At 32.1% G+C, this 14,563-nt stretch overlaps 1 protein-coding gene across 8 annotated transcripts in view; it reads right to left on the minus strand.

Moving 5' to 3' along the window:
• The window catches only part of Ccser1 (coiled-coil serine rich protein 1), a 1,339,591-nt gene that overhangs the window by 1,049,679 nt on the left and 275,349 nt on the right, over positions 1–14,563 (minus strand). For 7 of the 8 annotated variants that reach the window (XM_004848079.4, XM_087215778.1, XM_087215776.1 and 4 more), the window contains one exon: positions 4,155–4,275. In XM_004848079.4, coding sequence (XP_004848136.1) covers positions 4,155–4,275 — 121 coding nt within the window. The remainder of the gene's footprint in view (positions 1–4,154; positions 4,276–14,563) is intronic. The other variant, XM_087215781.1, reaches the window with a different exon arrangement.

The following is a 14,563-nucleotide window of genomic DNA, read 5'->3' on the forward strand; positions in this document are numbered from 1 at the left end:
TGAGAAGGAGATGGATTAGGTTTTGAATTTGACGAATCTACTAGTCTTTAATTTATTCTGGGAATTTATCCAGGAAGCTTATAAAATTTAAGGGGAAAATATACTTAAAAAATTGATTCCACTGTCAACTGTGAGAAACTATTATATATCCAAAGACAGTATCACAATTTAAAGCATTCCAATGACTCAGTATTACAGCATGGTGTTATTATTTTATGTCTATTCCTTTTCTTTATCAGAAATCTGATATCACATGGGGCTATGATAATTCCTTATGTCTTATATCTAGATGTTCTCCTAAAGTCTCATTCTAGGTGAGGCTTCTGGGAGTGAATGGATCATAGATGTGTGATACTGAGTCAGTCCACTGAATGGACTAGAATAGTTCTGAGTGTGGATGATGGATTTACTGAAGAGGGAAAAGCCACCCTAGGTGTGGGTGACACTAACAAACAGGCTTGCAGCCTGGATGGAATAAAAAGGAAAAGCAGAAGGAAGACTGCTGCTTCCTGCCTGCCTTGCCATGGACTGTTTCTCCTTGTGACACCCCCTCTTCCATGCTGTCCTGCCTTGGAGCCAGCTAACTATGGACGGAAATCTCTAAAACTTGTGAACTGAAATAAACTTTTCCTCTATTTAACTTGTGGGAGTAGAGTATTTTGTCCCAGAAACGAGAAAGTAAGACATAATTCCATCTTATAAAAGGGTGGTGTGGCTATTTATGTAATGTATTTGTTGTAAAATAATTACAAAATGTATATATTCCCTGTTGGTTTAGAATTCCACTATAAGGTTAACTACTCCCAAATTAAAGAGAAACATAAAAATAATAACTTAAAAAGTTTTATGAAAACCTGACCAAGGACTCTGAACCACCAAGTTGCATTGCCTGTCAGTAGCTCAAACCAATTGAGCAACGTAAAAATAAAACTAAGTAGTCGAAAACTGACTTAAAATGAACACTGAAGATATACATGTTGTATTGTATTATCCCCAAATCTATAATTTAAATATAATTAAGAAGTCTTAACATTTAAAATAAATGGTGGTGATATGACTACATACATACATCATCTACTATTTTGACTTACATCATCTCTGCCTTCTTTTACCAACCACATCAATATTTCAAGGATGGAATAACCTTTGCCTTTTCAACTTCACCCTGTGCTCTATCCTTACCATGAAACCTATTTTGAGCCAATCATGTCACTAAATACTTAGTACAGTGACTGTTTCAGAATGATCATGTAAAACAAACTAAGCTAGTAAAAGACAATGACACTCAATTGTTTTTTTAACTTAAGAGAAACAATCCATTTCCTTCCGCTAGATTTGTTGACAAGATGAGCACCTGTATCTGTTGCTGCTAAAACTATGTCACCATCTGAAGAAATTGTTAAAAATTGGGAACTCCACACAGGAAAGCAAAGCAAAGAGATGCAGATGGAATAATCCTTATTGACGATGAGGACCAAACCCAACTATATCTGAAATTTCTACCTGTATACCACTTAATTACATGAGCAAATAACCATTACTACCCTTGATTTTTCAGAAGCCAGTTTGCTTTGGGGCTTCTCTCATGGAAAAGCTAGAATATTGAGTTAATAATTTGCATACACATTTTTTCATATATTCAAACCTATCATTTAATTTTCAAAATAATAATGTGTGATACATAGGACATATGCAATTTTCATTTGATAAATGATATTTCATTAGGAACAGAACTAAAATGCATGTTAGAAAATATCTGAATACTTGATTTAAAATTATAATTGAAGGTAGATGTCAGAAAAAACTTGAAACATGAGATACCTATGCCCTCCAGCTCAGCTCAAATAGTAAAAAATATAATGGGAATAATCAAGTAATTAACAACTAATTGAATGTGAGACAAGATGACAAAGTAGATGGAGGTTTTCCAAAGGAAAAAGATGCTAGCTTTTCACAAACATGAAAGTCAGAAAGAATCATGATTTTAAGGAGGCTGGAGGAGATAATTAATTTGGATTGAGACATACTTGTGAGGACACCTAGTTAGGACACCTAGTTAGACAAGTCTGGTCAACAGTTTTAAATATTAAACTTTCATTCATAAAGGCTTCAGGAGATGAACACATATCTGAAGTCATTTATGATGTTGACAGTTGAAGCTAAAAAAGAGTTACCAGAATTGGTGCTTTAAAATTAGAGTTCTTTAATAATATCTTACATATAATATTCACGATAATGGTGGCGAAATAACCCCACTTAATAGATGGGTGAAGTACAGTGCAGAGCTAAGATAAAATGTCCACAATTATAATCTGTTTTGTAGCAAAACAGATATTTTAAACAAGGTCTCTCTGTCTTAAAAAAGCAAAAAATAAATTAAAGATATATGAATTACTAATATAGTTAAAGGAGAAAATTTAAATGAGAATGTATATTTCAAAAATAATGAACTTCTGAACTTGAATAACAGAAGAAAATGTATGGTAAATTATCTTTGCTAAAATACATATTTCAGAACATGAAAAATTACTGTGTATAAAGTAGCTAGGAAAAGGGAAATAAAGATAGACAAGCAAATATCATTATTGTCCAGTTTTGGTGAGAGTCCTTAAAAAATAATTTAGAGAAAATTTAAGATCCAATTTAAAAATATATAGATAAACGTAAATTCACAGGAAAATGCTTTGAGTTTTCTAACATAATTCATTTAGAAAATACTATTAGATGCAATTTTCCTCCCATTAGACAAAAAATGGCTTTTAAACCTAAAAATGAGACTATATTAAGAGCAGTTAGATTGTTTTCACTTTTAATTTGCATTAAAACTGAATTACAATCATTACTTTCTGAATTGTTTAGCATTTCTTCCCTCTGTAATAAGAATGTTAATACTAAATGTCTTCATGCAATCAAATATACATTTGAATTTAATACTATTGAATATAAAATGAAGGTATTTCTTAAACGCTTTCATAAAGAAAATCAAACATGACCATATTGTAGGAAACCGTCTTTAGAAGCTTACTATCTAGTCCAAAGATTTGTACAAAACAAACAACAACATCACAGTATACTCAAAGGGGGAATAGTGCATGTCTGAAGGTGTGTCATCCATTTGTTCACATAGTGGTCAGCCCACAGCCACTGGCAACACCACACATTGCACTGTCTCCCACTCACAACCTTAAAGCAGGCCTGGGACTACTTTCCCTGGAATATCAGCACCAGGCTTTTTCTTTCTTTTACTTACTATGTGTAGAACTAGAACCAATAATAATTTGCCTTATGTCTCATGCCAATGTATATTACATTCATTACCATGAGTTTAATTCCTTTGGCCTTTAAAAGAATACAAGTCTATCATTTATTTAATATAACACCAGATTTAAATTTAAATGAAAGCTTAAAATATTTCCATGACAATTTTTAAATTTTTGGACTTTTAAAATATTTTCATTAAATATACACACACTTTTGGGAAAATGTTCATAAATTGACAGCTTACAAATTTTCAAGAACACATGCATGGTAATGCAAGCAGAACTCAGATCAGATATTGCCAGCTGTCCATAGCACCTGTTCTACTTTCTTCTGAGAAATATCCTAGATCTCCTAAGTTTCAGTTTGTGAAAACTTAGTGAAAATATTTAAAAATAGGAACTTTCGTTATAGAAATAACAACCAACTAATAATCGATTTAAAAACTAATGCCTTTTTAGATCAATGAAGCCTATGACTATAAAATAAATAATCCAGCAACACTGCATTGATAATCATAGCTGTTTAGGCCACTGACCCGCTTTCCTAACATATGGTAACAAAATAAAACTTAAATGACATATCATTCAAATACACAAAGTTAGGGAACAACAGCAATGATTTACTGAAACAACACAGGATAGATTGATTTCAAAAAACATTGACTTATATCTGTTCTATCCATATACTAGTATTCACACATTTATTATAAATCATAACTGCTGAGCAGTTATTCTGCTCAGCTATCTAGTTGATTTTACAAGGTCTCAAAAATTAAACAGACAGGGCCAGGGATTTACCTCAGAGGTGCTGCTGCCTGCCTTGCAAGTGCAAGGTCCTGAGTTCAATCCCTGGTACCAAAAAAAACAAAAAACAAAATTAAATGGACCACTTACTGTTTAGGAGGCTCCGGAAATTTTGGTTCTTCTCTTTTCTTCACTTCTATCATTGGTTCTATGGGAGCAAGAACGACAGCAGCACATGAGACTACAGAGTGGTATGAATCCTCCCGGCAAACTGTTGTTAAAGAAAATCAATTGTAAAGGTCAAAATTATTTATAAACCCATTCCTCCTTTCTATTTTCAGCAAAATAAGAGATAATTCAACTAATACATTAACCATTAAATTATCTTTAATTATAATTTTCCATGCTGTCCTTCCAAACAGTATCTTTATGACTTTGGGCAATTTTTAAATTTTTTTTTCAAGCCCTCAGTGGAAAAAGTATTGAAAATATTTTAAAGTCCTTTTATAAAAAAGATTTTAAATGTTCTATAAAGAATAAAAAGTGTATAAATCATGCATGTTTAATTAAATTAATCCTTACATGAGCACATGTGCTTAATCAGGTAACTCCTGGAATTCTGAGACTCTCCAACCCACCATAGGCCTCTTCCCAATGACTACTGTAGGAGCTTAATACTCAATCACTATTACATTTATATTACCATGAAGTAATTTCACCTATTTTTGATCCTTATAGAAGGAGGATCATACTCATTGTGATGTATACTTGCATGGGTAACTGATTTTAATGAATGTATGCAAGATTAATCCAGATACAGTACTAGTGAGTTCATTCTTAGCTGTGTATCTCCCCATTGGATACCACAATTACTTATATATCTAGTGGTAATGAACATGAGTTATTTCAAGCAGGGCTCTTTCAGAGGTCAGTAAGACTCTTGTACTTTTTGTTGGGTTTATAGATTTAAGTGGAAAAAAATCTAGGAATTAATTTTTCCTTGGGTATGTTTATGTGTTTTATAGCTGCTACAGTAATTTATATTCCCAGTCACAGAGTGGTTCAGTTGTTTCACATCCACGTTTGATTTTGCAAGGTTTTTTCTTATTTAAAATTTCATATTATATGAATTCTGTATCACTACATAGTAGATTCACAGAAACATAGTCTAAAATAGCCCTCATTTATCATCTCACAGTTCTGGGGGTCAGAATTCCCAGGGGATGCCCTTAGCTTTGCTGAGTGGGGGCTCACAAGGCCAATGTCAAATTGTTGACCAGACTGGATGTTTGTGGAGAGTCTCTGGAAATAATTCACTTTCAGACTCAATCAAGTTAACAGAGGAATTTATTTCCTTTCTGTAGCAGAACTAAAGTCGCACTGGCTGATGCCAGGGACCATTCTGATCTCCTAGAGACTGCTCACACATGAGTGGTCCATGGTCCAACCATCTCAGCAATGGAAAACATCCCTCACATTGACGTTCTTGTGTCTCAAATATCTCTGCTTATGTTTTAGGCTCACTCAGAGTATCTTCTTCTGATTAATTCAAAATCAACTGATTAGTTACTTTGAGGTACTAAAACTTCCTCTGCCTCTAATATAATATAATGATAGTAGTGCTATCCTATCATCTTCCCAATGAAGGAATTAAACAAGGGCTAGAGTCAAGTATCATCTAGAATTCAGCCTACCACAGATATTCCCTTATGTATACAATGGTATCATATTGTGGCTTTAGTTTATATATTCTTAATAACTAATGGAATTGACTGCAGATATTTACACTTCATTTTAGATGGTGGTAATATACTCAAAATTCAATTAAGTGATTTAAATAACACCAATCACCTTATAAAAGTAGTTAATTTTTTTTTAAAAAGTAGTTAAATTTCAGTATGCTATGCCAACTGTAATTGTGTAATTATGAAGTCCTATACTAGCTTATAAATCCACAAATCACTAGGTGAGTAGGAGATGTACATCATACTCAGTGACTCATACAGTGTTTTTGTTTTGGTACCAGGGATTGAATTCAGGACCTTGCGCTCGCTTGCCAGGCAGTCGCGATGCAACTGAGCTAAATCCCTGGCCCCATACGGTATGTTTTACAAAGCTTGTCAATTCTTTATTACTAAGTATATGGTATTTAGCTCAGTTAGAGACATCAAAGTGTATAGATACATTGTTTGCTTGCCTCCCAAGGATAATTCCACATGGTATTTTTTAAAAACTGGTAATCTAAGGAAATAATTTTCCAGTGAAAATACAAGTACAGCAAAGAAATTAAAATTGATAAAGCAGGAAGTTACAGTTGAATTGAATGAGAAGAACACAAATTAGTTCCTCTAAACATTGCAGAAATAGGCCATCAGTAAAGAAGTGAGCATATGATTCTGAAAGAAGACAGGATACAATGGGAGAATGCAAGTCAGCCCAAAAGTGTTGGGGCATGACCTCAAAGAGAAAAAAAATCACAAGAAATGAACCCAGTGCTTTAGTTTCTCCCTTACAATACTGGCTAAATTATTAATTTGCTCAGATCTAGGGTCTAGGATATAAAATATATGTTCTCTGAAAGCAAAGCTGAATTTAAAGCAATCCTCTGGTACTCAGGAGACACAAATTAGTGTCCAGTATGTGCCAGAGGAGGAGAAACAGTTGCCTCATTGTCTCTCTAACACTATCAAATTCGTTTTGCTTATTTCCATGTTCTCTACTTATTCTTCATATTACCACTGGAGTAAACAATTCCACCAAAGTTAGGAACAGAAAAAATTATATTTTAAATTCCCAATATTTTTTTCAATCTGAACGAGTGAAGAAATAGGCTCAGAAGAACATTATTGATTTGTTACACTGGGATAACAATTATTCACTAAATATTTAATGAATTCTGGTATATTCCAAGAAATATGACTTATAGTAGGACTGCACTAAGTTTCTAATGAAGTACCAACTTTATCTGTGAAGGATATTTCTCAAATATTAGGGCAATAAGTAAGTGACTGGATTAGGTGAAAGCATTTATATAGCCCTCTACAAGGGAAAATGGGGCTAACATATTTGAAAAAAAGAGGAGACTTGAGCAGGAAAAATACCATAAAGAAAATCAAGGAGAAATTTTAAAAAGAACATTTGCTTACACAATTTACTTTGAGTATCACTACTTAACTTTTATGATTTCAATACCAGAAAAATTAAAGATGCCCTTAAAAGTACTAAAGCTAATAAAAAATTTATAACTAAGTGGATGAAAAAATAAGGCCCTTTATTTATTACATGATAAAAGTGATAATGGGTCTATCCAAAGGTGCCATGTTTATATTTAGCAGAATTTAATATATTTAAATTTCAAGAAACATAAGACATAAGAATTAACGTTCTAAATGAAAGTTAGAAAAATAAGTAATAGAAAAGCCATAACTTCAAAAAAGAAGGAATGGTATGTAAAAGGGGAGTCCACAGTTTTCAATATAGAGGCTATAACTAGGCTGTCCTTCACACTAAAACAAAAAGAAGAAAAGAAATTTTAAAAATCTTAGCAGTATCTCACCAAGGGGAGACAGCATTCCTGAGGATCAACAGAGCAATGATTATTTATAATAACCATATTCTGCCAAATAATACTTTTTAGAACCCACATTTTCCCCTAAGAAGTAATCAGAAACTTATACAATAAGGGCAATGATGTAACTACTCTGTATATGTTGGATTTTATTTTTATATTTTATCATCCGATAAATGTATAAATTATTTATGAAGAATGACACATATTACTAACTAAAAGAGAAAACATTTATTTCATTAAAATAAATATTGATAATATAGGTTAAATGGAAAGTTCACTGTAAAAAAAGCCTTTAAATTAGTAAAGTGTACATATATGCTTTCAAAGGAAAAACTAGTTTTGTTGCTCTAACATTTTTACAAAAGAATATGGATGTTGGTGGAACCAAAGAAACCTATATTTAAAAATAATATTTAATTTTCCTGATAAATGTAAGATAAAGAAAAGTCAAATGTTGCTGACACAAATAGCTAAATCATTGCTATACTCTGAGGGGAAATTATCCTTTAAAATCAATGGAGAGGGCTGGGGATTTAGCTCAGTGGAGCTGTGCCCTCCTGGCAAGCACAAGGTCCTGAGTTCAATTCCAGGCGCACACACACACACAAAAATTAAATCAATGGAGATAAAATGAGACTCATAACTTTTAGCCAATAAAAATATCTTACTAGCCCATTAGTAAATCAAGTAATGTATCTTTAAATATGTTCGACAATTGAGTAGAATGATAAAGTCCATATTTTTTGCATTTATAGTGTTAAATTAGGCAAAGTTTAAAAAATAGAGTAAGGTAATTTAATATGGTTTGATAAATATTTTGATCTTTAGAAAAAAGGAATGAAAATTTTTCTCAACATTAAGCAACAGTTATCATACAAAACATCATAAAATACCAACAAAACAAATAAACAAACAACAAAAAATTCAGCAAATTCCAATATTTAACTTTGGATTAAATATGCAAAACTCTCCCGTTAGTGGAGAACTAATGTAGTCATGCTTTTAAAACCGAAAAAGAAGGAAACATATTGCTAAATTATTATCTTAGGTTGTTAGAAAAACAAAACTGATCAAAAAAAGTTAAGAAGAGAAAAGGAAATATAATTTTTAAAAACTTCATACAAAGGCAATAACTGCTGGGTGCGGTTGTGCACACCTGTAATCCCAGCATTCTGCCAGGCTGAGGCAGGAGGGCTGAGGGGCTGGGAACTGGAGACCACCCTGTGCTAGGTAAGTAGTTCAATGCCAGCCTGAACTAGAGGCCAAGACCTTGTCTCAAAACACAAAAAAAGAAAAACTTTTAATCACAAGTATATAAAATCAGTGAGCAATGCAAAATACTGGCTCCTCAAAAGTCAAATTAATTTGAAAAATTATTAATTTAACAAAACAAATCATTCAAAATAAGAGTTGAAAAATGGGACATAATTATCTATTCTTATGCTTTAAATTGAAGTTCAAATTTAAGAATGAGCATTATATTCAATGCCATATATTATACTAACTGTTCATGACAGAGAATTTGGGAAGAAAATTATTTACTAAAATAATTAGTAAATTCATCAATGATTTTAAAATAAATATAAAGATAAATAATTATTCCCAATACAAGCTCAAAATCAATAAGATTTTCTAATACTAAATATATTAAAATCATTACAAGAGTTAAACTAGGTTATTTGGCAAAATAATATTTCATTTTTCCCTTTATTCTTTTCATATTATTCAAGCTTCTATTCTGTCAAAATTTATTAAAATATAAAACATATTGCATTTTTCATGCTTTACAGCTGATTTTTTTCAATTAAAGAAAAGAAAATGAAAGTTCAGTAATGAAATAAAATGATATAGTAAATTGGAGAAAAGGTGTAAAATTTAAATGTTTTAGGTTTTGAATCTCAATTTATTGCAAGTCTTAAAAGAAGGGTTTCAGAGAATACAGCAATAATGTAGAGCCATTCCATTTAATAGCATACTTTTTCAGTAAAATAAAAGGCTAAAGACAAAGTCAGATACTAAATTTTGAACCTAGTAATGATTTCTATTCTGCAGTAAGAGTTGTAGATTTCTGAATTGAGTGTCCCTAGAAGGTTTATCTTTGTGAATTCTGACTTATATAAATAGGAAAAATAAAATACAGTCTTTAAAATGGAAGAGATGAATAGATGCCTGGATTACTAACAGTAGCCTCAAAATAGTGGAACTTCTTCAAGTTCCTTCTTGAAAATTCTTTTTTATTATTTTTCAATTTTTATTAGTACATGTTTTCAGTACACACAATTTACAATCATCTTTGTTAGCAGGTGTATATACATATCTTGTTTCCTTTTTTGTAAAATCCCTTCCCCTCCTCTCCTTCCTGTTCTAATTCTCCTTTCCCCATCTATATTCTTACTGATATTGTTAATCTTAGTTCATGTTTATGCAAAATTTTTTGCTGATTTGATTAGGTTAAATTTTACTTCATTTTTTGAATGGATCTTCTCGCCTCAAAAAAAAAAAAAGACACTTTGCAGAGGTATAATAAGGGACTTATGTACTTGGTTTTTCTAAAGTTGTTCAAATGCTGATATTTGTTCCATAGATACCCCTCAAATTGATGTACTGATATACTACTAGGGGCTTTTAACACTTAATCTCAGTCACTGAATCACGGTGGAAGTTTAGGCTCAGGCAACATTGTAGGAAGCCTGGTTTAAGGTAAGATGACTTCTGTACTTTCCAAACTACATAAAATTCAAATAGCTCCCTTTTCAGAACCAGCTGTCATGCATACAAAACTGTGCCTTTAGAAAGGGCAGAGAGTGAAATAAATAGAAATTCTCAACTGTTTCCTTTTTAATTATATGCATATAAAGTTAGTTCCATAATGTATAAAAACATCATTTGCTTTTAAATTTTGAAGAATGCAAATATATGGAACAACAGCAATTATTATATAATATAGTAATAATGTTATAAAACATGAACCAGTGTCAAGGTATTGCATATGCAAGTAGGTGTGCAGCATCCATGGGTTGAAAAATCGATATCTTTTTCTCTATTACTTCCATCCATGAATGTAAATAACTATGTGAGCCAACAACTTACAAATCTATATGCCAAAATTTTTCTTCTGTGGTGTAAATGCATTACATGAAGTGCAAAAAATTCCTCCGTAAGTCTGCGTTACTAAGGAATGTCACAGCAAGGCTGATTGAAAAATTAAAGCTCCCATTTCTTTCTAGACAGATTGGGTCTTCTGTCAAAATTGGGGTCACTAATCAGAACATGTTTGTAATGCCACATGTGAAAGTACTGGAGGAAGTCAGTTGTCAACAACCATTAGTTATTAAAAAATATTCACACCCAAGAAAGGGGAATTTAATAATTAAATTATAAAATAATAGTTTAAAATGAGAACAAATATATTATATTCACAAGTCTCTATCTCTAGATAGTTAAAAATACATGAATATCAAAAATGACCAAACCTTCTAGTCAGAAATCTGCAAATCTTATAGCAGAATAGAAATCATTTTCATATGTAAAATTGAACAGATTTACTTTGTGCAATTTTTCAGTACACCACTTAGCATATACTATTACATCAAAAAATTCTTCATGGGGCCAGGGATTTAGCTCAGTAGTTCTGCTGCCTGCCTCTCAAGCGCAAGGTCCTGTGTTCAATCCCCAGTACCAAAAAAACAAAAGAAAAATTCTTCATTACTGTTGTATTCTCCAAAATGTTTCCTTCAATACTTGTACTAAACTGAGATGCAAAACCTTAAACATTTAAACTTTTTCTTTACTCTTTTTTTCTCCTTTGGTCATTTGCTATATCAGTCATTTGGTTTCATTACTGAACTTCCATCTTTGTTTGCTTATTAATTAATAAAATAACTTCAAACCATTATACCAATGTATTTTATATTTTAATGAATTTGACACAAATCTCAAAGATTTATTAGGAGAATAATTTACACCTTTTATGCAAAATTAAAACATTCAAATTACTAAAGATGCCTCAAATACAATTAACTTACAGTGTGTATTTGACATTGTTGTATACAATGTTTTGTTTATTTATATTTGATACATTTAAGATCACTACTTCAATTCACCGAACCATTTACTATTAATGAGCAAAAGAAAAGAAATTCCTTTTCAGTTTGTAGAGCTTTCACGTTTCTGTGTTTCTTTCAAAACGTCCAATTCTGGGTTACTCCCAAAATGTTATTTCTTCCTACCATTCAAAGTGACAGGGTAGCAAGAAGAAGGGGAAAAACTCAAGTGGGAGAGTATTCAGAAATGGTAACAATGCTATTTCAAACATATAATCACTCCATACTTATTCCCTTACTTTATTAGGATGAAATATAATTCTCAGTATATTAAAAAGGAGGAAAAACAGGTGAATGAAAAAGAACTGGCAAAAGAAAGAAGGAAAGATCCTCAAAGTAATTAGGACCCAAATTAAACTTCAAAACTATTTTATACAGCCATATTTTCAATGACAGTATTACCTTGGGATATTTTTAAAAGATACGAAGGAATTACATTGAAACTGTTAATATCCTGAGGTAAAAAATGATTAGAGAAAAATGATTAGAGAAAAAATACAGAAATAGACATGAAAATAATTATATCCTGGAAATTGGGACAAAACCATAAAATGTAAAAGCAACATTAAATTTAGTGAGGCTTATCTCACAAGACCCAAATTCTGGTCCTTTTGTTGCTGTGTACCAATAATAACCTTTCATCTTGTAATACATGTTTGGACTCTTATCAGGTTTGTTATAAAATTTGTTCCTTGAAACTGCATGTTTTTAACCCACTTAATCTCATTTTTTTCTTGCCTCAGCATTTGAACAGTTCTATTCACAAATCTTTCTTTGTGCAATATTTTCTAGAATAAAACTGAAACTTCACCAGTGATAGAGAAAAATACAAAAAGGTATGAATTCTTTTTAGGGTTAAGTATTTTATTATTATTATAACTCCAACATTAGTAGGCTTGGGACAGGGAAAAATGTATCCTTGTAACTTCAAATACAAGCTAAAATAACTCATGACATTCTTGAAAGTTTAACGTGAAACAAGGATTTAAAAGTTCCTCCTAACTGTAGTTTGAGAAATTTATACCTAATTATTTTATATAAATATATAAAAACTATTATTTGATGGCTCGTAAGGATTTAACTGATCTATTCCAACATTCATGTGCCTACGTCCTAACTAACTCTTAGCCTTACAGAATGGGAGTGTGTTTGGAAAGAAGTACTGAAGTTAAAATAAACTCACTGGGGCGGTCATAACCCACACAAAGACACACAGTGGGAAGACCATGGGAAAACACAAAGAAAGCCATGCACAAACTGAGGAGAGAGGCATCAGGAACATCCAACCTTGCCTAGACCTCAAACTTGAAGTTTTACCTTCAGAATGTGAGAAAAAAAAAATGTCTGTTGTTCAACTACCAAGTGTGTAGTACTTTGTCTTGGCAACCCTGCAATGGCCATGTTTAGAAAGAAGACTGAAAAATGGTTTTTACTAATAAAAAGATCATAGAGTTCAGTCCAAATTCCTACCTTAATAACTACATTTATGTTCTTCCTACTCCTATCATTCCATTTCAAATATTTGGATAGATGAATCTCCAGCTCATTCAGCTCATGCTTCAGCAATTCTCATGCTGAAAAATTCATGCCCTTGGCATTATTGTCACCTTCTTCCAAAGAGACCTAAGTTTTATTACATTTAAAAATAGATTGTGTAAACTTGTTCATGTATGTATGCACATACATGTCTGTGTGTATACATGTACATATACATATATACATGTATCTTATGTGATATACTACCTATATTATAAACACACATACCGTTTCTATACACATGAAATATAGAGCAATAGAAAGAACAAATTCATAAACAACTTTGATTCCTTTGAGAAATATTACATTAAGATGTGACCAGCATTTCCTTATTTGTACTGCCACCATTTAAAGTATAAGACCAGACAGGTCTGGAGAACTGTGAAGTACATCTTTGAAACAAATTCCACACATCATATTAGAATAACATCATTATCTGGGCTGTCTTGCATATGGGCATTTCAAAGAGAAGTTATATAACTCATGTTTTAACACCCCTATCTCACATGGCAGGACTGGTAAGATTCATTGTGGCAGACTGTATTTTCTAACCATGGCCACACCAAGAAATAGCCCTTCCTGCTTGTTTTTGTCACTCCTCTTGAGGGCAGTTTCAGTTATTTTCCTTTCCATCCTTGTAATGTCCTTGACTAAAACAATGTGACATTATGTGACTTTCTACTGTAGGTCATAAAAGGCCCTGTGACTTCTCTCTGGACACCTGCCCTGAGGAAGCCAAGTCCATATGGATGCTCCATGTGAGAGTCCATCAAGGTCCTTGGCTGACAGCCCTCAGCAAGCACCAAATCTATGAGTAAAAGACTAGACAAGGCCTTAATCACCAGGAGGCACCAAAAAGCTCTCCTTCTGAAGTCTAAACTCCCCAACTCACAAACGCCATAAGAGATGAATGATATCTACTGTTTTAAGCAAGTAAATTTCATAAAAATTCATTACATAACAACAAAAATACACTTGTAAAGAGCACTTATCGTTTAACAACAAAGTAAGTTTTGATCACCCAGAACAAGTTTCCATTTAATTTGACTAAAATCATACAGGAAAAATTATTGTTGTAACCAACACAAAGATACTATGTATGCTATATGTGTGTGGGATTTATGAATGAAGATTTCAAGGGACTAATATTAAAAAATTTCACTCAGCAGCTGTTCCATGTTAATATTATGGAAACAGAAAATAATAAAAGCAGCAAAGTATACGCACACACACACAGAGTCAATTCACAGAGAGAGAAAAATAGTAGTCTGACAAATGTGCTGACTTTCACATTTATGTTTCTCATTTCAAATTTAGAAAGATTCCTGAAGCTATCCTTGGAGCAGTTT

This window comes from Heterocephalus glaber, unplaced genomic scaffold (assembly GCF_053883595.1).
Source record: "Heterocephalus glaber isolate CG9 unplaced genomic scaffold, H.glaber_assembly_v1.0 deba00001454, whole genome shotgun sequence".
NCBI classification, from domain to species: Eukaryota; Metazoa; Chordata; class Mammalia; order Rodentia; family Bathyergidae; genus Heterocephalus; species Heterocephalus glaber.